General features: G+C 46.2%; 1 protein-coding gene across 1 annotated transcript in view; it reads left to right on the top strand.

Annotated features, from left to right (window-relative positions):
* Nucleotides 1–27,785, top strand: part of LOC125696471 (uncharacterized) — a 57,489-nt gene that overhangs the window by 6,400 nt on the left and 23,304 nt on the right. Inside the window, exons 2-3 of the mRNA XM_048952196.1 lie at nucleotides 14,204–14,320; nucleotides 23,464–23,580. Of these exons, the coding sequence (XP_048808153.1) occupies nucleotides 14,204–14,320; nucleotides 23,464–23,580 (234 nt within the window). The remainder of the gene's footprint in view (nucleotides 1–14,203; nucleotides 14,321–23,463; nucleotides 23,581–27,785) is intronic.

Consider the following 27,785-nt stretch of genomic DNA (forward strand, 5'->3'; position numbering starts at 1 on the left):
TTTTATCTAGAACATGGTTGTCCAAACTGTTGGCTTACCTGGGCCTCAGTGAGTGAGCAGGAATTGGACTGCATATAAAGTATGTAATAAAAGTAATGTATTTAAGTAACAAAGCTTATTTATTTATTATTAAAACATAAAAAACAGAAAGAAACAAAAACATAAAATCAGTGGGATGTTTGACCTTGTTTTGTTGAAATTAATCCATCAGGCTGCTTCAGTGGCACTGGTTGCCATTCTTGGTGAGTTCTCAAGGTGTTTATCAGAGACTTTTGATGAAATATGCTTTATCCTTGACAATAATTGCTCACAAATGTATGCACTACCGAAAAGTGACAACATGAATAAGGTGTGACTGTGAAGTGAGGGATGTTTTTCTCTGGTAAAAGAAGGATTGTGAAAGTCTGGTGAAGAGATGTGACAAATTTTTTTTGAGTTAGATGTCTGATTGTATCTCTGTACTCTATTTCCATGTGAAAATTTGCAAATAGTGTGTTTATGTTGCATGAAAACGGAGTTGCAAATATACAATAAAATGATGATTTTTTTGGTAGTCTTGAAACCTATCCTCAAATTTATTCGTCAAAATGGAAAGCGTGGCTGCATATTTTTCGCTGTTCACAGGACTGTGTTTAGCCACTGTGTCAAAATACATGAAATTGTCTGCCATAATTTGAGCTTGCCATAGTTTAAGTTTCATTTCAAATGCTGGTATTGTCTGAAACATAGCACAGAAAAGGTGATTTTCAACCTGAAGATGCATGTTTGACTCATTTAAATGAGCTGTCAAATCCACCAAAAAGGCTAGATCTGTGAGCCATTTTTAATCTTCATGTTCTGGCACAAATTTTCCTTTAGATTCCATAAAGAACTTGATTTCGCTTTGCAAATCATAAACTTTTTAGTGTTTTACCCTGTCTTAGCCACCTTCCTTCAGAAAAGCAAATGATGACCCTGTAACTGGCATTCATACTTCTAATGAACTCCATGAATTGGAGATGATTCAGTGCCTTGGACTTCATGAAATTCACTGCCTTGATGAAGATTTGTATGAAGTTATCCATTTTTAAAGCTTTTGCACATGAATTTTCTTGATCCCTGATATTTTACTGCGGCAGGGCTCAGGCCGCAGGCTGGACATGCCTGTTGAAGAAGAATATTCACACAAGCATATTGTTTTGAGGGGTACACTGTGCTTATCGTGGACTCTGCCATCTAGATAGCTCAAGTGTTTTAAACAGAAGGTTCACTTCAGGAATATCATTGCTTTGTCCAAGACAGAAGATTTGTCTCGGGTCCAAGAGGGAAACCATCTGTGTTTGTTGCACTGCTGAGTGAAACCATTCTGGCTGTTACAGTCTCTAAGGCCCAGAAGAGTCCGGGATTTGTATCTACTGTGACAGATGGCCAATGTGAACATCATCCTTGCTGCCCCTGCAAAGGCTGGGGGGATTGTTTCAAAATGCTGGAAGATGATAATCCCATTTAGAGTGGCAAAAGAAATTCCTATGTCAAGGGTCAGTGGCTGCCAGGGTGCAGCACTGGGGATAAGAAGAGTCACTTTCAGATGTCAAGTGAATGAGTGTAGAGGGTGCAGATTCTACATTTAGATAGGTACCTTAGCATTTTCTGTTGGCACGTGCCTGTGATTGACTCATCCTTCCTACTCCAGGCAGAGGAAACCAGGAGCAAATAAGGGTGAAAAGGACATGATGAATACATTTTTTCAGACTTGTCTCTCCTAAAGACTCTGTTACATGTTTTCATCAATCCTTATGTAAAGAGGCTTTGAGGAGGGGTTAGTTTTAGGGAAAAGCAGATGTCACAATCCAGTAAATGGCAGATGGCATGGAAACTATATTCCAGGCAGATGTAGAACAAAGCAGCAGTGGATGACTTCTGGCCGTTCATTTTTACTTAAATGAACAAGTCTTCCATAGCATGAGATGAAGGTGAGAACTAGGGCCGAGTGAGAGGTGCCCTTTGTCTCTGGGAAATGTTTGTCTCCTTTCTTTTCTGAGGCATTAGGGTTGTTATACTGTTCCTTACGCTGGAACTGCCATTCTTCACCTTCATCTCCAAAGTCTTGCTCTAGTTAGTGAAATTCTGAATCAGCTTCTTCCTGAACACTGAACTATGAGAAAACAGGCTGTTTCTGTGCCTTGCAGCGTGGTGGCAAAGAGAGGAAGTAATCTAAGCTGATACTGGAGAACACTCCTGACAGTATTTAGGTTTGCGTTACCCAGTAAACACAGCATTAGAAGAGAAATAAACTAGGCTTCATTGAAACAAGACTACAAGGCTTTCAACGCATAAAACCTAGAAGCAAAAAGAATTTCACATAGGAGGGTATTCAAAGATGAATTCTGGGAAGCTGAACACTGCCTCATTTTAACTTCATTGGGAATCTTTCAGATCATTGCAGTCAAGCTGAACGGTGTTGTGCCTCCTGAGCTCTGGTGAAGGTGGATCCTTTTCCACCACTTGTTCTTCATCTGGAAGTGGATTCACTTCCCCAGGCTCTACGTTCTCCTCATCCACTTTCATTGACTCCTCATCAACCCTCCTTGCCATCAACTCTGGCTTCTTTAGCAGGGGAGGATCCATTGTCCTTCCTAGGTAGGTCCACCTCTCCTGTAGATTCTGCCACTGCCTTTTGCTGCTCTGCAACTGGTTTATCAGCTGCAGGGTGCCTTGTATGTTTGGGGCCCAGAACAGGAGGCAGTGAAGTGGCTGAGAGAAATCTAAATAACTGCTGTGAAACTTTGCATCTACGTGGCTAACCACTGTTCACTGCAAAAGAACAAGTTGGGTGTACTGTGCAGTTTTGCAATTTGTTAACTTTTATCTGCTGCAAGAGATTGCAGCAGGTAGTGCTGCACATTGCTACAAGAAAAAGTAAATGAAGCACAAATCTTCTACAAGATAAGATTGCTTTACAGTACATTTTATTTCAAGTATAGTTGAGACACTATTTTCAACTTCATAGGAACCAAAAGTGTACGATCTTATAAGTATGCATTATATAACAATATGAAATTAAATATAAACTACAAATGTAAATTATAGAAGTAAATTGTATTATTATTATATACATTCTGTGTTATATAAATGTTATGTACATACAAGAGTTAAATTGTACTTCCTTAACTGAGACAAAATGAAAACAGGGGGGGAAATTTACTGATGTCAATTTTCACTATGTGGTTTAGGGACAGTCCTTGGGATTTGTCCTTGAAAGAAGCACATCAGGATTCTTGGCTGGCAGACAGAAGAGACTTAGAGTTGGTCTTGTGTCAGATGAAGCTGTGAAGTTGATCTGTATATCGTTCTTCTAGCTGTAATTCCTTCTGCACCTTCACTCTTTGTTCCTACGTGTAGGAGGGAAAGGTTCATGGTGTTTGGGGAGCATTCTCGTTGGAGATCAAGGTGCATTATGTTGTTAGATAGTGAGTGCTGTCAGCTTGCGCTGCCATGCATAGGAGTTGAGATGGAATTCTGCCTTCTGCAAGAGATTTAATACGTTATAATTTAGCTTTATGAGCTAGGAATTGAAGTTTTCTGTTTCTGGACTGAGCACCCTGCAGTGTTAGTATAGCATTTACAGCTAACTGTAACTCTCAATTGCAGTTAGATATTTATTTCATGTAGTAAAGGTCATTTTTCATACCACTGTTAGCATTGGATGTAGCATTACTATGACTTTGTCCCGCTCTGTAATTTTCTAAATGCCCCAGCCAATTCATTTAAAAAAAAACCAAAAAACATTACAGATAATTAAAACTGCAATTAAAAAAAGAGTGTCATGCTGTCTTTGGGCAATGGAAGCTGCACTAATCAGAAGGAACTAGGATCTCTTTGGGTCAAGCAAGGTAGCTCAAGATATTTATTATGCTGGTTCACTGTGCAGCAGGTGATGAAAGTACAACCATGGGCCAGCATGCTAGTGCCCATCCCAGTGTTTCAGGTACAAAGGCAAAGCAGGATTTTGCTGGTCCAATTGCTGAATCACTGTGACTTGAATAAGCAAGCTGCAGAAGCTTTCTGAACAGTGACTTCTTAAATGTCAGTCATACCCTACATATGTGTCAATTAGACACTGTTCTGGTGAAGTGAAATGGAGAATTTTGTGAATAAAATCTATACTCTCTCATCCTCCATTTGTAGATGTAAAGTGATAGAAATCGAACTGTGATGGTAAAATGGATGATCAGATTCACATTCTTTTCTATTCATTCTTGCAGAACATAGACAAGTGGTCCTTTGGTGTGTTTGCACCAAATTATACTGGTGAGATCAAGCACTGAAATTCATTTTCTCTGAACTTCCCACATGCTATGATCTGATCAGTAGTTTCAAGTTCAGTAGTTACAAGACTTCAGCTTGCATTTCATTCTTATTCTGCTTTGTTCCATTCAGTGATGATTTCAGCAGTAATTGAAGGTATATGTAAAGACTTTGCAGTCATTGTCGTTCCCCTTAAAGGGGGAAGAGAATCTTTCTGCAGCAACCAGCACCAAATGTCATTAAAGCAGGACATTAATGGTGGGGTTCCAATCCTACGAATGAAACCCTGTGGGAATAACAGTGTCATTCTCATGAGGATCTTAGGAATATCAAGCATGGTAGCAAAAGATGAAAACCTGGCTAGCTGCAGATTTCAGGATACAAAATCTGTGTATCTTGTACTCCAACTTTGAACAGAGTGACATTTGGGTCACTGCAGCATTGCCCTGAGATGTTTCCCGTTCTCCCCACCCAAAGATTCCATGTTCCCTTTCTCTGCTGACACTTACTGTGGCAGGACTCCTACTTTCTTCGATTCCTGGGCTTCTTCATGGACTTGTCACGCCTGCTGAGAAATGGTTGAAGATGAGAACAGATTAGAACTGCATTGTCCCACACTCCAGAGGGAAACAGCTGTGCAACTCCAACGTCAGAACTAGAGAGGTTTAGGGTACAGCAGGTTGTGCCAAGCACTGAAGAATCCCTGCTGCTTGTTGCATATATGTGCAGCTGCCACCACCTACATAGCGTGCTCCCTAGAAATCCCCCAAATGTGGTTTTCTGTTGTGCATGCAGTGATACTCTGGGAGCCAAAAACAAGCATGGCAAACTGATGGTGTGGGAAGTCTGGCTTTGGCAGTAAAAAAACAAAAGTATTTTTAACAAACAGTACTCCTCATCAGAGAGTATCTCAGACTTGCTATATGAGGCATTTCCTTACAAACCTGTAGAATAGGAGTAGTAAAGTAGTGATGTATACTAGATTGTTGTGAGAGGATGAGACAGACGTGTGTGTCCTGTACAGAAATATTCCTCCAGGAACAGCACACCAGCTACGCTCTGTTCCTTGTGGCACTGCTTGTGTTTTGCAGGCAGCATTTCACAGTGGACTGACTTGCGTATGTTTAAGTGCATGTGTGCTTCATCCATCATGTAATGAGGGATGGGAAAGCCATTTTGAGGAAGTGAGCTTGATTCAGTCTTTCTCTGGAGTACTTGTTGAAGGTGTTTACAGATGGTATTTATTTGGGAAGTGCAATCAGTACAGACTGCTCTTTGGAGCCTGTCCTCCAAATGCTAGCTATTGCAGGTGATTCTTTGATTTGTAATTGTGTGCTTCTTTTCTTAGCTCCCCATTTCTGCCCTGGTGTCCTTTGTGGAAGCTCTGGAGGTTGGCTACAGCAAACACAACCTTATGCATGCTGCCGATGTGACACAAACAGTGCATGACCTCCTTTTGAAGACAGGTGTAGTGGTAGCAGGTCCAGGAGTTGGCATCCTTAGTACGTACTGAAATGGCAGCAGTTTTTGTTTGGTCAGGAGATGATCATTATCCACAGCAGAGCCATTTGTGCTGTAGAAACCATGTGCTTTGCAGGGGCTGTGCTAATGCAAGTAGACATTTGGGATTCCTTGGAAGAATTTGGGTGAGGATATGGGTAACTGTTGTAATTGATGGGAGAGAGGATGAGTGAAAAACGCAAGCTGAAGTCTCCCCTCTGCCATCAATGTGCTGGCTGAGTCTAGCAAGTCAGTTTGTTGGGATTTCATTTCCCTTTCTGTGAAGAAACAAATTGCCTAAACTTTCTTCAGAATACAAAATGAAGTAATGTATTGCTTAACCCAGTTTGGCACCCCTTTTCAAGCTATTGCTCACCGTTTTCGCTTGGTGTCCAGTCCTCGGCGCATTGTCTTGTGCCCACGTGGAGGTGGATCCACCTCCATGGGCTGCGGCTCCTCTGGAGGTGGATCCACCTCCATGGGCTCTTCTTCCTCTGGAGGTGGATCCACCTCCATTGGCTCCTCTGCCTCTGGAGATGGATCCACCTCCATCGGCTCTACTTTCCACCTCCTCCCCATGAGCTTTTGCTTTTTCATGGGAGGAGGATCCATTTTCGTGAGGTGCCTGTTGGCCTCTTGCTGTTGGTTTGGCAGTTGGAGGGCTCGGAACACGGGGCAGTGACATCAGCAGAGTTCCATGGCAACCCAAAAAGGAGAGTTTTTGGAGTTGGGGCCTATGGCCTGAGAGTTGCCCCAATTTTGAAGGAGAAGGAAGGAGCTGGAGAACTGAAGGACTCTGTCCTGGGAAGGGCTCATCTGTTGCATTGTGCTTGCCAGAGAGAATTAGTGGCACTTGGGCCAAAGGCCCCGTGGAGACTCCAACCCTTTCTTCATCCTGTGCCTCCAATATAGTTGTACTGATGAGTGGGAGGTAGAGAGTGCTCTTCCTGGCAGCAGCTGGGTTCCTGCAAGTGGAGGCCAACAGTCCTGTTGCTGCAGAGTAGTGGAGAGAGGACAGACACTCCTCAGGCAGCGTAGGGACATGCAGTCAATAAAGAGCTGCTGAATTTGCAGGGTGATGTGAGTTCTCTTTTGCTGACCTTCCCTCTTGCCCCGTAGGCTAGGAGCGCTCAAGGTAATCCCAAAGAGAAGGTGATGGTGGGAGAAGGCTGGGATGCTTGTCCAAAGCATCCGGGTAACACTGTGATGTTTTCCGTGGGGAAGGGAGTGTTGGAACTTTGCCTTTTCTTCTTTGTGAGCCTGTTTAGTCAGGCTCAGGTCTGTTCCAAATTTCCTGGCCTGTGGGAATATTCTTTGAGTAAAAGAACAAATAGAGTTCAGAACTTGAGAATGGTCATATCCTTGAAGTTTCCAGCTCTGTTCTCAGGTTCAGCTCCGAAGGTGGCGAGTTAGTAACATGCTGAAATCAATCCTGAGTTTGCAGAGGAAAGAATGAAAATGTGGGTGCAGAGAAAGGGAGCAGGAAATGTATCAGTGAGTGTGCGAGCAGGGATTTTCTATCACTGTTGAAGGTGACAATCAGCTGTGGAGTAATATTCTGAGAGTTTTGAGATTTCATTTGAAAAGTGAGAGATCACAAGTAGGCTGAAAGAAGCAGATTTCATTCCTGGGGAAATGGCAAGCTTCTCAATTGAGGCAGGATACCTGTGTCAGTACCATAAACACAGGTTTGCCACCAGTTCTCTGCGCAGCAGCTTTGCTGAGGTGTCCTCTGGTTTATCTTCTGGCCATTTCCTCGGGTCCTACTATTTGCCTGGGAGAAGAGGCCAGACCCATTTGCACTACAACCTCCCTTCAGGAAGTTGTAGAGTGCAATGCGGTCTCCCCTGAGCCTCCTCTTCTGCAGACTGAGCAATCCCAGCTCCCTCAGCCGCTCCTCATAAGACTTGTGCTCCAGACCCCTCACCAGTTTTGTTGCCCTTCTCTGGACACGTTCCAGGGCCTCAATGTCTTTCTTGTAGTGAGGGGCCCAAAACTGAACACAATACTCGAGGTGCGGCCTCACCAGTGCTGAGTGCAGGGGATGATCACCTCCCTGCTCCTGCTGGCCACACCATTCCTAATGCAGGCCAGGATGCCGTTGGCCCTCTTGGCCACCTGGGCACACTGTCTGCTCATGTTCAGCCGAGCATCAACCAACACCCCCAGGTCCCTTTTCTCTTCACAATCATCCAACCAGTGATCCATAAGCCTGTAACGCTGCCTGGGGTTGTTGTGGCCAAAGTGCAGAACCCGACACTTGGCCTTGTTGTACCTCATCCCATTGGCTTCAGCCCAGCTATCCAGCTTATCCAGATCCCTCTGCAGGGCCTCCCTGCCCTCAGGCAGATCGACACAACGTCCCAACTTGGTGTCATCTGCAAACTTACTCAGGGTACACTCAATCCCTTCATCTAAGTTGTCAATGAAGATATTAAACGGGATGGGCCCCAGTACCGACCCCTGGGGGACACGACTTGTAACAGGTCTCCAGCTAGACTTCACTCCATTGACCACCACCCGTTGAGCACGGCCCTCCAGCCAGTTCCTTATCCAGCGGAGGGCAAAACTGTCCAAGCCACGAGCAGCCAGTTTCAGCAGAAGGATAGTGTGAGAGACCATGTCAAGGGCTTTGCTGAAGTCTAGGTAGACTACATCAACTGCCTTTCCCTCATCTACCTGTCTGGTCACCCAATCGTAGATGAGGTTGGTCAAACACGACCTGCCTTTCATGAACCCATGCTGGCTGGGCCTGATCCCATGGACAAGCTGTGTGATCTCTCCCAGGAGGATTTGTTCCATGACCTTCCCTGGCACTGATGTCAGGCTGACAGGCCTGTAGTTCCCTGGATCCTCCTTACGGCCCTTCTTGTAGATGGGCGTCACATCAGCAAGCCTCCAATCCTCTGGAATCTCTCCAGCCAACCAGGAGCGCTGGTAGACAGCCGAGAGCGGCTTAGCGATCACCCCCGCCAACTCCCTCAGCATCCTAGGATGAAGCCCATCCGGTCCCATGGACTTGTGACTGTCCAGATGGAGGAGGAGCCCTCTAACTGTCTCCACCTCGATCTCCGGGGAGACATGCTGCGTGTCAGCCCAGACATCCAGATCAGGGCACAAAGTGCCTTGAAGATAGCTGGTCTGACTATTAAAGGCAGATGTAAAGAAGGCGTTGAGGACCTCAGCCTTCTCCTTGTCATGTGTGGTCACATGCCCCGCCGCATCAATTAAAGGACAGAGATTATCCTTGGTTTTTCTCTTGTCATTGATATATTTGTAAAAGGATTTCTTATTCTGCTTTACTGCAGTGGCCAATCTAAGTTCAAGATGGGCTTTTGCCTTCCGCACTTCCTCCGTGCATACCTTAGCACCTTCCTTGTAATCTCCCCTAGCAGCCTGTCCCTTCTTCCACAGGACATAGACTCTCTTTTTCTTCCTGAGCCTTGACAGTAATTCCCAGCTCATCCACACCGGTCTTCTCCCCCTACGGCTCGCCTTACGGTACTCAGGGACAGCCTGTTTTTGCGCCTTGAAGATTTCCACCTTGAGGAGCGTCCAGGCTTCCTGGACCCTTTAGCCTGAAGGAGCGACTCCCAAGGGACCCGTGCTACAAGCGTCCTGAGCAGGTCAGAGTCCGCCCTCTTGAAGTTCAAGATAGCAGTTTTGGTCACCCTTCTGACATCTCCAAGAATAGAGAACTCTACAATTTCATGGTGGCTCTGCTCTAGACAGTCTCCAACCTTCACATCACCTACCAGTCCTTCTTTGTTAGCAAAGAGCGGGTCGAGCAGGGCACCACCCCTGGTGGGCTCTCATACCAGCTGTGTAAGGAAGCTATCTTCCACACACTCTAGAAACCTCTTGGACTGTTTTCTTTGCGCCATGTTATATTTCCAACATATATCAGGGAAGTTGAAATCCCCCACAAGAACAAGTGCCGGCGATTGCACGACTTCCGCAAGCTGCTTGTAAAAGGCTTCGTCCATCTCCTCATGGTGATTTGGTGGTCAATAACAGACTCCAATTACGATGTCTCCCCCACAGGCCTTCCCCCTGATCCTCACCCATAGACACTCCACTTTATCATTTGCAATCTCAAGCTCTTCAACATCAAAACAGTCCTTAATATAAAGGGCCACACCACCGCCCTTCCTTCCTTGTCTATCCCTTCTGAAGAGCTTATAGGCATCTATCTCAACACTCCAGTCATGGGATGACATGGGAAACAGATTTCATTCCTGGGGAAATGGCAAGCTTCTCAATTTAGGCAGGATACCTGTGTCAGTACCACAAACACAGGTTTGCCACCAGTTCTCTGCGCAGCAGCTTTGCTGAGGTGTCGTATTTGTGCAGGAGACAATTGACTTGTGGTTCAAGCATGGCATGCAGTGGTGGAAAAAATGCATCATCACAAGGAATGTATACAGGGGCATTACACATGTAAAGATTGGGAAGCAGTCCTTCTACTCTCGTCTACACAGGAAAGATACTCAGGGTACTGAATCCTTTTCATTTTTGGACAGCACAGTTTATTTATCCGAAGATCGGGAGGATTTGCAGAAAGGCCACTGAGTGCAACAAGAAGGATCCAACATGACCTTCATTTACAGAATGGAAGCATTCATTCCCCCCTTTTTCCAGCCCCAGATTTCCACGTGTAATCGTGCAGATGGGATCTCGTGTCTTTCTTCTGTTAGAACAACAGCCTGTGGCCAGACTGTGGGAGAACATGCCTGTTCTGGTACATCCTCAGCAGTGACAGAGCACTGCAGTACTTACCAGCTGTGCTAAGCTGGCATAAGCCTCAGGGCATCCTTCTTCCCTTTCTGTATTTGTAAGATCCTAAAGGTGATAAGCAGTATGGAGTGGGCTAGAGGAAGTAGGAGCCCTGAATATCAGCAAAGGCACTGACTAATTTTGCTCCAGGTGAGATAATCCCATCTTGGCCATTCCAGGATGTCTTTTTTTTGTTTTTTCCAAAACTGTTTTGAGAACAAGTCTGTGTCTGGATGTTCTTGTGGTAGGTAATGGCTGTGGCTTAAACAGGAAAGAGTTGTTCAGAAGAAGTGGTCTTTGGAAGGAGACTTTGTCTTCAATGTCTCCATCCCATCTTCTTAATGGGAATGGGTACCTTTCTTGTTGGTTTGAGTTCAGTACAGGCAAGCAAAGAGAGAAGAAAATGCAAAGTTAGAGCTGTGTGGCAGCTTGGAGTAAATCCTACCAGATGATGTAGGAATGTACGCACGTATCTCTTCAGCTGGTCTGGCTTTCCATAATCAGCTTCCCAGTCAGAGTGAGAATGGCAGTGACTGAGGTGACACTGAGTGACAAGTGCTTTGTTTTTGAGTGCTGTGTTCTTTCTTTTGCTCTAGTGATCACCAGGATGCCTTCACGGAGCAACCCAAAGTGGTGGAATCATCTTGAGAAAACAAAATGGGTTTTAATGAAAGAATGCAATGCTCCAGCTTACTGAAAGGATGCAGAGTGGTAGTTGTACAAGAGCAAGGCATGTTTTCTCTGTCACTGTTGCAGTGAATGAGATGCTTGGCAATTTTGACTAGCTTCCACAGCATCACTTTCTCTCTATAGATAGCAGATAGTGATTTTTGTAGTGCAGTAGCATGTTTCCTTTCGGCATGAGGTGACTGTGGTGATGTAAGGCTTCCTGGTGAGAAAGGGATGGTCAGACATGGAGCGGTGGCCCTACATGCCGTTCATACAGCTCTGAAAACAACCAGTCGTGTTCTTGTACCGAGTAAGATGTGATCTGCTGATCAGTGGTGCTAGAGGCAGAACTTGATATTAACAAGACAAAGTGCCGAGATCTTCTGCTTAGGAAGGATTTCTTTTTTTCAGCCTTTTCTGATGCCCATGCTGTCATGGAACTGTTTTGTTGGTTAGCTAATATGCAGCAAATGTAGTTGCTGACAAAGTGATGTAGTGTCTGCAGGCAGGCAGTGTATATAATGTATATAAGGTATACAGTAATACTATATGTATATAGTATAAACATGTACTTGACTTTGGCTGCAAAGGTTTGTGAGGCCAGGAATTGTAGACTCCTAGAATGATAAAATGGTAGAAAAGGACGCCAAGGATCATTTAGTTCCAAGCCCCTGCTGTGTGCAGGGTTGCGAACAGGAAGCCCAGGCTGCCCAGAGCCACATCCAGCCTGGCGTTGAATGCCTGCAGGGATGGGGCATCCACAGCCTCCTTGGGCAACCTGTGCCAGTGCCTCACCGGCCTCTGGGTGAAAAACTTGCTCCTCATATCCAACCTGAAGCTCCCCTGTCTCAGTTTAAAACCATTCCACCTTGTCCTGTCACCATCCACCCTTGCAAACAGCCGTTCTCCCTCCTGTTTCTACGCTCCCTTCAAGTACTGGAAGGTCACCATGAGGTCTCGTCGGAGCCTTCTCTTCTCCAAGCTGAACAAGCCCAGTTCCCTCAGCCTTTCCTCATAGCAGAGGTGCTGCAGCCCTCTGATCATCTTGGTGTCGCTCCTCTGGACCCGCTGCAGTAGCAGTGCATCTTTCTGGTGCTGCACCATCAGTGATGTCATGTTGAACAGCAAATGAGCTGTCCCTAAATCAGCTGTCTGATAAAACCAATCAAGGCTCTAAGGTTAGCAGATGGAAAGGCAAATATACGGAACATTGCGGAAGAACTGCAGTTGGGCCAACTCTTGGTTTGGCCAAGAAGTGGAGCAAAGGTCAAATTTCAGACCAAAATGGATAGAAGGTAGCCTTATGACTGTAGCTCCATCACAGTGCCTATAGATAGCATGAGAGCACTTTGTGACATTTCATGGGAGGCTGCAGGGCCAGTGAGCTGGAAATGTGTAGCCCAGGACCTTTCCCCATCCCTTGCTTCTCCTGCTCTCTTCACTGACAGCAGTTCTTGTCCTCCCCCACGAGGTGCCTGTAAAGTTCTGCTTCCCTTCCGATTTCTCTCCAACATGGACATCACATCTGTGCTCAGCTTTGATAGGATGAAGGAATGCTCTAATTTTCCAAGTGTTGCTGGTGCTGCAGGCCTCTGAGCAAAGGGTGATACTCTCTTGTTTCCTTAAGGGGACATTTTTCCCTTGGTATTTAGAGTAAACTGCCACTGTCCTGATTGTCAAGAATATTTCCCTTGGTGCAATGGAAATGACTCTGCAGTCAAACTGAGTGTCTGCTTGGCTATTGCCACTGTGCAGTGCAGGAGAAGAATATTTTGCCATTTTGGCATTCAGTTCATTTGATCTGCCGCAAGAGCACAACATTACTGCAATGAAAAGACACGTAAAGAAACAGCAACCTTTATTTCTACACAACGGACTATTTCTATAAGAAAGAGTAATTTCTAATTGAATATAGTGAGACCTTATTTTCAACTTCCTAGGAACTAGAAGGAACTACTATTTTTTAATTAATTCTATAATAAATACCAATTTAAATGTAAAGTCTATAATGTATTTAAATTATAAAACTAAATTCTATTATTGTATATTGTACATCTAATTATATGACTATTATAGATAGAGTGAGACAAAATGAAAACAGTCCAAGAAGGGCGTAGGAGTAGGAGAGAAGTTTTCTTGGTGTTTTGGGAGCATCCTCTTCAGAGCTGGAGGTGCATTACTGATAGTGAGCGCTGTCGGCTCATGCTGCCATCCATGGGAGTTGCAACCTTCTGCAAGAGATTGAATAGGTTATCATGTAGCTTTATGAGTTGGGAATTGAACTCGTCTTCTTCCGTCTCTTGACTGAGCGCCCTGCAGCGTTAGTATAGGATTTCCAGCTAACTGTAACCCTCTCAACTGCAGTTAGATATTTACTTGTATGTTATAAGGGTCATTTTTCATACCATTGTTAGCACGTAATGTAGCATTACTATGAGAAACCCCAGTTAACTCACTGGTCTTCAAGAAGGAAAGAAAAGAAAATTAAACACACGCCTACTATTAAAAAGAGAATCATGCTGTCTTTGGGCAATTAAAGCTGCAGTAGTCAGAAGGAACTGGGATCTGTTTGGGTCGAGCAAGGTAGGTTGAGATATTTTTTTTCACTGGTTCACTGTGCAGCAGGTGATGAAAATATGAGCACAGGCCAGTATGCAAGTGCCCATAACCATATTTCCTTGATGAAGGCAAGCTAAGGTGTGTTTTGCCCGTAGGCTTTGCTGGTTCAATTGGTGAATCCCTGTGACTTGAATAAGCAAGTAACTGAAGTTTTGAATAGAAACTTCTTCCCTGTGAGTCGTACTGTACTGATGAGTAAATTAGACTCCGTGCTGGTGAAGTGAAGTGGAGAATGTTGTCAGTGAAATCTGTACCCTCTCATCATCCATGTGTAGCTGTAAAGTGATAGACATTGAAATGTGATGGTGAAATGGATGATCAGGTTAACATTCTTTTCTATTCCTTCTTGCAGAATGTAGACAAGTGGTCCTTTGATGTATTTGCACTAAACGATGCCAGTGGAGATCATGCACTGCAGTTCATTTTCTATGAACTTCTCACGCGCTATGATCTGATCAGTCGTTTCAAGGTCAGTAGTTACAAGATGGGTCTCTTCTTCCATCTTGCATTTTCTCGTATCTCATTCTTATTCTGCTTTGTTCTATTCAGAGTGCAATGATTTTAGCAGTATTTGAAAGTGTATGTGGAGACTTGGCAGTCACTGTCATTGCCCCTAAACGGGGAAGAGAATCTTTCTGCAGCAACCAGGACCAAACGTCCTTCAGGTAGAACATTTAATTGCAATAGGACAGCATGAAGCAGGTGGAGTTCCACACAGTCTTATTCATGACATGCAGAGGGAATGGTGCTGTAATTCTCCCAGTATTCTTAGGCATCTTAAAGCATGCAAGTCAAAAATGACAACTTGGTTTGCTACAGGTTTCAGAATAGAAATGCTATTTAAGGGGGAGTAGAAGGTGCTCCATATCTTCTACTTTGAACAGTTCCTTTGTAACTTTGAACAGAGTGACATTTGGGTCACTGCAGCATTGCCCTGAGATGTTTCCCATTCTCCCCACCCAAAGATTCCATGTTCCCTTTCTCTGCTGACACTTACTGTGGCAGGACTCCTACTTTCTTCGATTCCTGGGCTTCTTCATGGACTTGTCACGCCTGCTGAGAAATGGTTGAAGATGAGAACAGATTAGAACTGCATTGTCCCACACTCCAGAGGGAAACAGCTGTGCAACTCTAACGTCAGAACTAGAGAGGTTTAGGGTACAACAGGTTGTGCCAAGCACTGAAGAATCCCTGCTGCTTGTTGCATGTATGTACAGCTGCCACCACCTACATAGCGTGCTCCCTAGAAATGCCCCAAGTGTGGTTTAATGTTGTGCATACAGTTGTACTCTGGGAGCCAAAAACAAGCATGGCAAACTGATAGTGTGGGAAGTCTGGCTTTGGCAGTAAAAAACCAAAAGTATTTTTAACAAACAGTACTCCTCATCAGAGAGTATCTCAGACTTGCTATATGATGCATTTCCTTACAAACCTGTAGAATAGGAGTAGTAAAGTAGTGATGTATACTAGATTGTTGTGAGAGGATGAGACAGACGTGTGTGTCCTGAACAGAAATATTTCTCCAGGAACAGCACACCAGCTACGCTCTGTTCCTTGTGGCACTGCTTGTGTTTTGCAGGCAGCATTTCACAGTGGGCTGACTTGCGTATGTTTAAGTGCATGTGTGCTTCATCCATCATGTAATGAGGGATGGGAAAGCCATTTTGAGGAAGTGAGCTTGATTCAGTCTTTCTCTGGAGTACTTGTTGAAGGTGTTTACAGATGGTATTTATTTGGGAAGTGCAATCAGTACAGACTGCTCTTTGGAGCCTGTCCTCCAAATGCTAGCTATCACAGGTGATTCTTTGATTTGTAATTGTGTGCTTCTTTTCTTAGCTCCCCATTTCTGCCCTGGTGTCCTTTGTGGAAGCTCTGGAGGTTGGCTACAGCAAACACAACCTTATGCATGCTGCCGATGTGACACAAGCAGTGCATGACCTCCTTTTGAAGACAGGTGTAGTGGTAGCAGGTCCAGGAGTTGGCATCCTTAGTACGTACTGAAATGGCAGCAGTTTTTGTTTGGTCAGGAGATGATCATTATCCACAGCAGAGCCATTTGTGCTGTAGAAACCATGTAATTTGCAGGGGCTGTGCTAATGGAAGTAGACATTTGGGATTCCTTGGAAGAATTTGGGTGAGGATATGGGTAACTGTTGTAATTGATGGGAGAGAGGATGAGTGAAAAACGCAAGCTGAATTCTCCCCTCTGCCATCAATGTGCTGGCTGAGTCTAGCAAGTCAGTTTGTTGGGATTTCATTTCCCTTTCTGTGAAGAAGCAAATTGCCTAAGCTTTCTTCAGAATACAAAATGAAGTAATGTATTGCTTAACCCAGTTTGGCACCCCTTTTCAAGCTATTGCTCACCGTTTTCGCTTGGTGTCCAGTCCTCGGCGCTGTCTCTTGAGCCCACGTGGAGGTGGATCCACCTCCATGGGCTGCGGCTCCTCTGGAGGTGGATCCACCTCCATGGGCTCTGGTTCGTCTAGAGGTGGATCCACCTCCATTGGCTCCTCTGCCTCTGGAGATGGATCCACCTCCATCGGCTCTACTTTCCACCTCCTCCCCAGGAGCTTTTGCTTTTTCATGGGAGGAGGCTCCATTTTCGTGAGCTGCCTGTTGGCCTCTTGCTGTTGGTTTGGCAGTTGGAGGGCTCGGAACACGATGCAGTGACATCAGCAGAGTTCCATGGCAACCCAAAAAGGAGAGTTTTTGGAGTTGGGGCCTATGGCCTGAGAGTTGCCCCAATTTTGAAGGAGAAGGAAGGACTTGGAGAACTGAAGGACTCTGTCCTGGGAAGGGCTCATCTGTTGCATTGTGCTTGCCAGAGAGAATTAGTGGCACTTGGGCCAGAGGCCCCGTGGAGACTCCAGCCCTTTCTTCATCCCGTGCCTCCAATATAGTTGTACTGATGAGTGGGAGGTAGAGAGTGCTCTTCCTGGCAGCAGCTGGGTTCCTGCAAGTGGAGGCCAACAGTGCTGTTGCCCCAGAGTAGTGGAGAGGGGACAGACACTCCTCAGGCAGCGTAGGGACATGCAGTCACTAAAGAGCTGCTGAATTTGCAGGGTGATGTGGGTTCTCTTTTGCTGACCTTCCCTCTTGCCCCGTAGGCTAGGAGCGCTCAAGGTAATCCCAAAGAGAAGGTGATGGTGGGAGAAGGCTGGGATGCTTGTCCAAAGCATCCGGGTAACACTGTGATGTTTTCCGTGGGGAAGGGAGTGTTGGAACTTTGCCTTTTCTTCTTTGTGAGCCTGTTTAGTCAGGCTCAGGTCTGTTCCAAATTTCCTGGCCTGTGGGAATATTCTTTGAGCAAAAGAAAAAATAGAGTTCAGAACTTGGAAATGGTCATATCCTTGAAGTTTCCAGCTCTGTTGTAGCGTTCAGCTACGAAGGTGTTGAGTTAGTAACATGTTGAAATGAATCATGAGTTTGCAGAGGGAAGAATGGAAATGTGGGTGCAGAGAAAGGGACCAGGAAATGTATCAGTGAGTGTGCGAGCAGGGATTTTCTATCACTGTTGCAGGTGACAATCAGCTGTGGAGTAATCACAGAATCACAGAATTGTAGGGGTTGGAAGGGACCTCCAGAGCTCATGGTGTCCAACCCCCTGCCAAAGCAGGTTCCCTACAGCAGGTCGCACAGGTCGGCATCCAGGCAGGTCTTGGACATCTGCAGAGAAGGAGACTCCCCCACCTCCCTGGGCAGCCTGTTCCAGTGCTCCGTCACCTCACTGTACAGAAGTTCCTTCGCACATTTGGTGCAGAACTTCCTATGCTGCAGTTTCCGGCTGTTTCCCCTTGTCCTGTCTCCACTCACCACTGAAAAGAGTCCGGCCTCGCCATTCAGCCCCCCACACCTTAGATATTTATAGACCTGGATCAGGTCCCCTCTCAGTCTCCTTTTCTCAAGGCTGAACAGACCCAGTTCACTCAGCCTTTCCTCATAGGAGAGATGCTCCAGGCCCTTCACCATCTTCGTGGCCCTCCGCTGGACTGTTTCCAAGAGATCCCTGTCTGTTTTGTACTGGGGAGCCCAGAACTGGACGCAGTGCTCCAGATGAGGCCTTACCAGGGCAGAGTAGAGGGGGGGATCACCTCCCTCGACCTGCTGGCCACGCTCTTTTTAATGCACTCCAGGATGCCCTTGGCCCTCTTGGCCACAAGGGCACACTGCTGGCTCATGGCCAACCTGTCGTCCACCAGGACACCCAGGTCCCTCTCCGCAGAGCTCCCCTCCAGCAGCTCATCCCCCAACCTGTAGTGGTGCATGCAATTATTCCTCCCCAGATGCAAGACTCTACACTTGCTTTTGTTAAACCTCATCCGGTTTGTTTTTGCCCAGCTTTCAGCCTGTCCAGGTCTTGCTGAATGGCAGCACAGCCTTCAGGCTGTCAGCCAATCCTTCCAACTTCGTATCATCACAAACTTGCTGAGGGTGGCCATTATCCCCTCATCAAGGTCATTGATGAAGATGTTGAACAAGAGCGGACCCAGCACCGACCCCTGAGGAACACCGCTGCTTACAGGCCTCCAAGCGGCCTCTGCACCACCACCAACGACCCTCTGTGCTCTGCCAGTCAGCCAGTTCTCAACCCACCTCACTGTCCACTCATCTATCCCACACTTGCTCAGCTTTGTTATAAGGATGTTGTGGGGGACAGTATCAAATGCCTTGCTGAAATCAAGGTAGACTACATCCACTGCTCTGCCCCCATCCACCCAGCCAGAGACAACATCATAGAAGGCCACCAGGTTGGTCAAGCACGACCTCCCCCTGGTGAACCCGTGCTGACTACTCCTGATAACCTGCTCTTGTTGCAGTCGTCTGGAGATGACATCCAGCAGCAGCTGTTCCCTGACCTTTCCAGGGACAGAGGTGAGGCTGACTGGCCTATAATTGCCTGGGTCTTCCTTCTTGCCTTTTTTGAAGACCGGGGTGACGTTGGCTATCTTCCAGTCTTCCTTCAGGCACCTCCCCTGTCCTCCAAGACTTGTCAAAGATGACAGAAAGCGGTTCAGCAATCACCTCTGCCAGCTCCCTCAGCACCCGTGGATGAATCCCATCGGGTGCCATGGCTTGGTGAACATTGGTGTTGCCTAGGCGCTCCTGGACCACCTCTTCCCTGACAGAAGGGGGGTCTTCCATTCCGCAGATCCTCTCACTCACCTCCAGGGTCTCAGATTATTGAGGGGGGGCTTTTTCTCTGAAGACAGAAGCAAAGAAGGCATTCAGTATCTGAGCCTTCTCAGCATCCCCCGTTACCAGAACACCCCCGTCACTTAGCAGGGGAGCCACATTCTCCCTAGTCTTCCTTTTACTGTTAATGTACTTGAAAAACCCTTTTTTATTATCCTTTATCCTAATATTCTGAGAGTTTTGAGATTTCATTTGAAAAGTGAGAGATCACAAGTAGGCTGAAAGAAGCAGATTTCATTCCTGGGGAAATGGCAAGCTTCTCAATTGAGGCAGGATACCTGTGTCAGTGCCACAAACACAGGTTTGCCACCAGTTCTCTGCGCAGCAGCTTTGCTGAGGTGTCGTATTTGTGCAGGAGACAATTGACTTGTGGTTCAAGCATGGCATGCAGTGGTGGAAAGAATGCATCATCACAAGGAATGTATACAGGGGCATTACACATGTAAAGATTGGGAAGCAGTCCTTCTACTCTCGTCTACACAGGAAAGATACTCAGGGTACTGAATCCTTTTCATTTTTGGACAGCACAGTTTATTTATCCGAAGATCGGGAGGATTTGCAGAAAGGCCACTGAGTGCAACAAGAAGGATCCAACATGACCTTCATTTACAGAATGGAAGCATTCATTCCCCCCTTTTTCCAGCCCCAGCTGTACACGTGTAATCGTGCAGATGGGATCTCGTGTCTTTCTTCTGTTAGAACAACAGCCTGTGGCCAGACTGTGGGAGAACATGCCTGTTCTGGTACATCCTCAGCAGTGACAGAGCACTGCAGTACTTACCAGCTGTGCTAAGCTGGCATAAGCCTCAGGGCATCCTTCTTCCCTTTCTGTATTTGTAAGATCCTAAAGGTGATAAGCAGTATGGAGTGGGCTAGAGGAAGTAGGAGCCCTGAATATCAGTGAAGGCACTGACTAGTTTTGCTCCAGGTGAGCTAATCCCATCTTGGCCATTCCAGGATGTCTTTTTTTTGTTTTTTCCAAAACTGTTTTGAGAACAAGTCTGTGTCTGGATGTTCTTGTGGTAGGTAATGGCTGTGGCTTAAACAGGAAAGAGTTGTTCAGAAGAAGTGGTCTTTGGAAGGAGACTTTGTCTTCAATGTCTCCATCCCATCTTCTTAATGGGAACGGGTACCTTTCTTGTTGGTTTGAGTTCAGTACAGGCAAGCAAAGAGAGAAGAAAACGCAAAGTTAGAGCTGTGTGACAGCTTGGAGTAAATCCTACAAGATGATGTAGGAATGTACGCACGTATCTCTTCAGCTGGTCTGGCTTTCCATAATCAGCTTCCCAATCGGAGTGAGAATGGCAGTGATTGAGATGACACTGAGTGACAAGTGCTTTGTTTTTGAGTGCTGTGTTCTTTCTTTTGCTGTAGTGATCACCAGGATGCCTTCACGGAGCAACCCAAAGTGGTGGAATCATCTTGAGAAAACAAAATGGGTTTTAATGAAAGAATGCAATGCTGCAGCTTACTGAAAGGATGCAAGTAGAGTGGTAGTTGTACAAGAGCAAGGCATGTTTTCTCTGTCACTGTTGCAGTGAATGAGATGCTTGGCAATTTTGACTAGCTTCCACAGCATCACTTTCTCTCTATAGATAGCAGATAGTGATTTTTGTAGTGCAGTAGCATGTTTCCTTTCGGCATGAGGTGACTGTGGTGATGTAAGGCTTCCTGGTGAGAAAGGGATGGTCAGACATGGAGCGGTGGCCCTACATGCCGTTCATACAGCTCTGAAAACAACCAGTCGTGTTCTTGTACCGAGTAAGATGTGATCTGCTGATCAGTGGTGCTAGAGGCAGAACTTGATATTAACAAGACAAAGTGCCGAGATCTTCTTCTGCTTAGGAAGGATTTCTTTTTTTCAGCCTTTTCTGATGCCCATGCTGTCATGGAACTGTTTTGTTGGTTAGCTAATATGCAGCAAATGTAGTTGCTGACAAAGTGATGTAGTGTCTGCAGGCAGGCAGTGTATATAATGTATATAAGGTATACAGTAATACTATATGTATATAGTATAAACATGTACTTGACTTTGGCTGCAAAGGTTTGTGAGGCCAGGAATTGTAGACTCCTAGAATGATAAAATGGTAGAAAAGGACGCCAAGGATCATTTAGTTCCAAGCCCCTGCTGTGTGCAGGGTTGCGAACAGGAAGCCCAGGCTGCCCAGAGCCACATCCAGCCTGGCGTTGAATGCCTGCAGGGATGGGGCATCCACAGCCTCCTTGGGCAACCTGTGCCAGTGCCTCACCGGCCTCTGGGTGAAAAACTTGCTCCTCATATCCAACCTGAAGCTCCCCTGTCTCAGTTGACAACCATTCCCCCTTGTCCTGTCACCATCCACCCTTGCAAACAGCCGTTCTCCCTCCTGTTTCTACGCTCCCTTCAAGTACTGGAAGGTCACCATGAGGTCTCGTCAGAGCCTTCTCTTCTCCAAGCTGAACAAGCCCAGTTCCCTCCCCCTTTCCTCATAGGAGAGGTGCTGCAGCCCTCTGATCATCTTGGTGTCGCTCCTCTGGACCCGCTCCAGTAGCAGTGCATCTTTCTGGTGCTGCACCATCAGTGATGTCATGTTGAACAGCAAATGAGCTGTCCCTAAATCAGCTGTCTGATAAAACCAATCAAGGCTCTAAGGTTAGCAGAGGGAAAGGCAAATATAGGGAACATTGCGGAAGAACTGCAGTTGGGCCAACTCTTGGTTCGTCCAAGAAGTGGAGCAAAGGTCAAATTTCAGACCAAAATGGATAGAAGGTGGCCTTATGACTGTAGCTCCATCACAGTGCCTATAGATAGCATGAGAGCACTTTGTGACATTTCATGGGAGGCTGCAGGGCCAGTGAGCTGGAAATGTGTAGCCCAGGACCTTTCCCCATCCCTTGCTTCTCCTGCTCTCTTCACTGACAGCAGTTCTTGTCCTCCCCCACGAGGTGCCTGTAAAGTTCTGCTTCCCTTCCGATTTCTCTCCAACATGGACATCACATCTGTGCTCAGCTTTGATAGGATGAAGAAATGCTCTAATTTTCCAAGTGTTGCTGGTGCTGCAGGCCTCTGAGCAAAGGGTGATACTCTCTTGTTTCCTTAAGGGGACATTTTTCCCTTGGTATTTAGAGTAAACTGCCACTGTCCTGATTGTCAAGACTATTTCCCTTGGTGCAATGGAAATGACTGTGCAGTCAAACTGAGTGTCTGCTTGGCTATTGCCACTGTGCAGTGCAGGAGAAGAATATTTTGCCATTTTGGAATTCAGTTCATTTGATCTGCCGCAAGAGCACAACATTACTGCAATGAAAAGACACGTAAAGAAACAGCAACCTTTATTTCTACACAACGGACTATTTCTATAAGAAAGAGTAATTTCTAATTGAATATAGTGAGACCTTATTTTCAACTTCCTAGGAACTAGAAGGAACTACTATTTTTTAATTAATTCTATAATAAATACCAATTTAAATGTAAAGTCTATAATGTATTTAAATTATAAAACTAAATTCTATTATTGTATATTGTACATCTAATTATATGACTATTATAGATAGAGTGAGACAAAATGAAAACAGTCCAAGAAGGGCGTAGGAGTAGGAGAGAAGTTTTCTTGGTGTTTTGGGAGCATCCTCTTCAGAGCTGGAGGTGCATTACTGATAGTGAGCGCTGTCGGCTCATGCTGCCATCCATGGGAGTTGCAACCTTCTGCAAGAGATTGAATAGGTTATCATGTAGCTTTATGAGTTGGGAATTGAACTCGTCTTCTGCCGTCTCTTGACTGAGCCCCCTGCAGCGTTAGTATAGGATTTCCAGCTAACTGTAACCCTCTCAACTGCAGTTAGATATTTACTTGTATGTTATAAGGGTCATTTTTCATACCATTGTTAGCACGTAATGTAGCATTACTATGAGAAACCCCAGTTAACTCACTGGTCTTCAAGAAGAAAAGAAAATTAAACACACGCCTACTATTAAAAAGAGAATCATGCTGTCTTTGGGCAATTAAAGCTGCAGTAGTCAGAAGGAACTGGGATCTGTTTGGGTGGAGGAAGGTAGGTTGAGATTTTTTTTTCACTGGTTCACTGTGCAGCAGGTGATGAAAATATGAGCACAGGCCAGTATGCAAGTGCCCATAACCATATTTCCTTGATGAAGGCAAGCTAAGGTGTGTTTTGCCCGTAGGCTTTGCTGGTTCAATTGGTGAATCCCTGTGACTTGAATAAGCAAGTAACTGAAGTTTTGAATAGAAACTTCTTCCCTGTGAGTCGTACTGTACTGATGAGTAAATTAGACTCCGTGCTGGTGAAGTGAAGTGGAGAATGTTGTCAGTGAAATCTGTACCCTCTCATCATCCATGTGTAGCTGTAAAGTGATAGACATTGAAATGTGATGGTGAAATGGATGATCAGGTTAACATTCTTTTCTATTCCTTCTTGCAGAATGTAGACAAGTGGTCCTTTGATGTATTTGCACTAAACGATGCCAGTGGAGATCATGCACTGCAGTTCATTTTCTATGAACTTCTCACGCGCTATGATCTGATCAGTCGTTTCAAGGTCAGTGGTTACAAGATGGGTCTCTGCTTCCATCTTGCATTTTCTCGTATCTCATTCTTATTCTGCTTTGTTCTATTCAGAGTGCAATGATTTTAGCAGTATTTGAAAGTGTATGTGGAGACTTGGCAGTCACTGTCATTGCCCCTAAACGGGGAAGAGAATCTTTCTGCAGCAACCAGGACCAAACGTCCTTCAGGTAGAACATTTAATTGCAGTAGGACAGCATGAAGCAGGTGGAGTTCCACACAGTCTTATTCATGACATGCAGAGGGAATGGTGCTGTAATTCTCCCAGTATTCTTAGGAATCTTAAAGCATGCAAGTCAAAAATGACAACTTGGTTTGCTACAGGTTTCAGAATAGAAATGCTATTTAAGGGGGAGTAGAAGGTGCTCCATATCTTCTACTTTGAACAGTTCCTTTGTAACTTTGAACAGAGTGACATTTGGGTCACTGCAGCATTGCCCTGAGATGTTTCCCATTCTCCCCACCCAAAGATTCCATGTTCCCTTTCTCTGCTGACACTTACTCTGGCAGGACTCCTACTTTCTTCGATTCCTGGGCTTCTTCATGGACTTGTCACGCCTGCTGAGAAATGGTTGAAGATGAGAACAGATTAGAACTGCATTGTCCCACACTCCAGAGGGAAACAGCTGTGCAACTCTAACGTCAGAACTAGAGAGGTTTAGGGTACAGCAGGTTGTGCCAAGCACTGAAGAATCCCTGCTGCTTGTTGCATGTATGTACAGCTGCCACCACCTACATAGCGTGCTCCCTAGAAATGCCCCAAGTGTGGTTTAATGTTGTGCATACAGTTGTACTCTGGGAGCCAAAAACAAGCATGGCAAACTGATAGTGTGGGAAGTCTGGCTTTGGCAGTAAAAAACCAAAAGTATTTTTAACAAACAGTACTCCTCATCAGAGAGTATCTCAGACTTGCTATATGATGCATTTCCTTACAAACCTGTAGAATAGGAGTAGTAAAGTAGTGATGTATACTAGATTGTTGTGAGAGGATGAGACAGACGTGTGTGTCCTGAACAGAAATATTTCTCCAGGAACAGCACACCAGCTACGCTCTGTTCCTTGTGGCACTGCTTGTGTTTTGCAGGCAGCATTTCACAGTGGGCTGACTTGCGTATGTTTAAGTGCATGTGTGCTTCATCCATCATGTAATGAGGGATGGGAAAGCCATTTTGAGGAAGTGAGCTTGATTCAGTCTTTCTCTGGAGTACTTGTTGAAGGTGTTTACAGATGGTATTTATTTGGGAAGTGCAATCAGTACAGACTGCTCTTTGGAGCCTGTCCTCCAAATGCTAGCTATTGCAGGTGATTCTTTGATTTGTAATTGTGTGCTTCTTTTCTTAGCTCCCCATTTCTGCCCTGGTGTCCTTTGTGGAAGCTCTGGAGGTTGGCTACAGCAAACACAACCTTATGCATGCTGCCGATGTGACACAAACAGTGCATGACCTCCTTTTGAAGACAGGTGTAGTGGTAGCAGGTCCAGGAGTTGGCATCCTTAGTACGTACTGAAATGGCAGCAGTTTTTGTTTTGTCAGGAGATGATCATTATCCACAGCAGAGCCATTTGTGCTGTAGATACCATGTGCTTTGCAGGGGCTGTGCTATTGCAAGTAGACATTTGGGATTCCTTGGAAGAATTTGGGTGAGGATATGGGTAACTGTTGTAATTGATGGGAGAGAGGATGAGTGAAAAACGCAAGCTGAATTCTCCCCTCTGCCATCAATGTGCTGGCTGAGTCTAGCAAGTCAGTTTGTTGGGATTTCATTTCCCTTTCTGTGAAGAAGCAAATTGCCTAAGCTTTCTTCAGAATACCAAATGAAGTAATGTATTGCTTAACCCATTTTGACACCCCTTTTCAAGCTATTGCTCACCGTTTTCGCTTGGTGTCCAGTCCTCGGCGCTGTCTCTTGAGCCCACGTGGAGGTGGATCCACCTCCATGGGCTGCGGCTCCTCTGGAGGTGGATCCACCTCCATGGGCTCTGGTTCGTCTAGAGGTGGATCCACCTCCATTGGCTCCTCTGCCTCTGGAGATGGATCCACCTCCATCGGCTCCACTTTCCACCTCCTCCCCAGGAGCTTTCGCTTTTTCATGGGAGGAGGCTCCATTTTCTTGAGCTGCCTCCTGTCCTCTTGCTGTTGGTTTGGCAGTTGGAGGGCTCGGAACACGGGGCAGTGACATCAGCAGAGTTCCATGGCAACCCAAAAAGGAGAGTTTTTGGAGTTGGGGCCTATGGCCTGAGAGTTGCCCCAATTTTGAAGGAGAAGGAAGGAGCTGGAGAACTGAAGGACTCTGTCCTGGGAAGGGCTCATTTGTTGCATTGTGCTTGCCAGAGAGAATTAGTGGCACTTGGGCCAGAGGCCCCGTGGAGACTCCAGCCCTTTCTTCATCCCGTGCCTCCAATATAGTTGTACTGATGAGTGGGAGGTAGAGAGTGCTCTTCCTGGCAGCAGCTGGGTTCCTGCAAGTGGAGGCCAACAGTCCTGTTGCCGCAGAGTAGTGGAGAGGGGACAGACACTCCTCAGGCAGCGTAGGGACATGCAGTCAATAAAGAGCTGCTGAATTTGCAGGGTGATGTGGGTTCTCTTTTGCTGACCTTCCCTCTTGCCCCGTAGGCTAGGAGCGCTCAAGGTAATCCCAAAGAGAAGGTGATGGTGGGAGAAGGCTGGGATGCTTGTCCAAAGCATCCGGGTAACACTGTGATGTTTTCCGTGGGGAAGGGAGTGTTGGAACTTTGCCTTTTCTTCTTTGTGAGCCTGTTTAGTCAGGCTCAGGTCTGTTCCAAATTTCCTGGCCTGTGGGAATATTCTTTGAGCAAAAGAAAAAATAGAGTTCAGAACTTGGAAATGGTCATATCCTTGAAGTTTCCAGCTCTGTTGTAGCGTTCAGCTACGAAGGTGTTGAGTTAGTAACATGTTGAAATGAATCATGTGTTTGCAGAGGGAAGAATGGAAATGTGGGTGCAGAGAAAGGGACCAGGAAATGTATCAGTGAGTGTGCGAGCAGGGATTTTCTATCACTGTTGCAGGTGACAATCAGCTGTGGAGTAATCACAGAATCACAGAATTGTAGGGGTTGGAAGGGACCTCCAGAGCTCATGGTGTCCAACCCCCTGCCAAAGCAGGTTCCCTACAGCAGGTCGCACAGGTCGGCATCCAGGCAGGTCTTGGACATCTGCAGAGAAGGAGACTCCCCCACCTCCCTGGGCAGCCTGTTCCAGTGCTCCGTCACCTCACTGTACAGAAGTTCCTTCGCACATTTGGTGCAGAACTTCCTATGCTGCAGTTTCCGGCTGTTTCCCCTTGTCCTGTCTCCACTCACCACTGAAAAGAGTCCGGCCTCGCCATTCAGCCCCCCACACCTTAGATATTTATAGACCTGGATCAGGTCCCCTCTCAGTCTTCTTTTCTCCAGGCTGCACAGACCCAGTTCACTCAGCCTTTCCTCATAGGAGAGATGCTCCATGCCCTTCACCATCTTCGTGGCCCTCCGCTGGACTGTTTCCAAGAGATCCCTGTCTGTTTTGTACTGGGGAGCCCAGAACTGGACGCAGTGCTCCAGATGAGGCCTTACCAGGGCAGAGCAGAGGGGGAGGATCACCTCCCTCGACCTGCTGGCCACGCTCTTTTTAATGCACCCCAGGATGCCCTTGGCCCTCTTGGCCACAAGGGCACACTGCTGGCTCATGGCCAACCTGTCGTCCACCAGGACACCCAGGTCCCTCTCCGCAGAGCTCCCCTCCAGCAGCTCATCCCCCAACCTGTAGTGGTGCATGCAATTATTCCTCCCCAGATGCAAGACTCTACACTTGCTTTTGTTAAACCTCATCCGGTTTGTTTTTGCCCAGCTTTCAGCCTGTCCAGGTCTTGCTGAATGGCAGCACAGCCTTCAGGCTGTCAGCCAATCCTCCCAACTTCGTATCATCACAAACTTGCTGAGGGTGGCCATTATCCCCTCATCAAGGTCATTGATGAAGATGTTGAACAAGAGCAGACCCAGCACCGACCCCTGAGGAACACCGCTGCTTACAGGCCTCCAAGCGGCCTCTGCACCACCACCAACGACCCTCTGTGCTCTGCCAGTCAGCCAGTTCTCAACCCACCTCACTGTCCACTCATCTATCCCACACTTGCTCAGCTTTGTTATAAGGATGTTGTGGGGGACAGTATCAAATGCCTTTCT

The sequence above is a fragment of the Lagopus muta genome, chromosome 7 (genome assembly GCF_023343835.1).
Source record: "Lagopus muta isolate bLagMut1 chromosome 7, bLagMut1 primary, whole genome shotgun sequence".
Taxonomy (NCBI): domain Eukaryota; kingdom Metazoa; phylum Chordata; class Aves; order Galliformes; family Phasianidae; genus Lagopus; species Lagopus muta.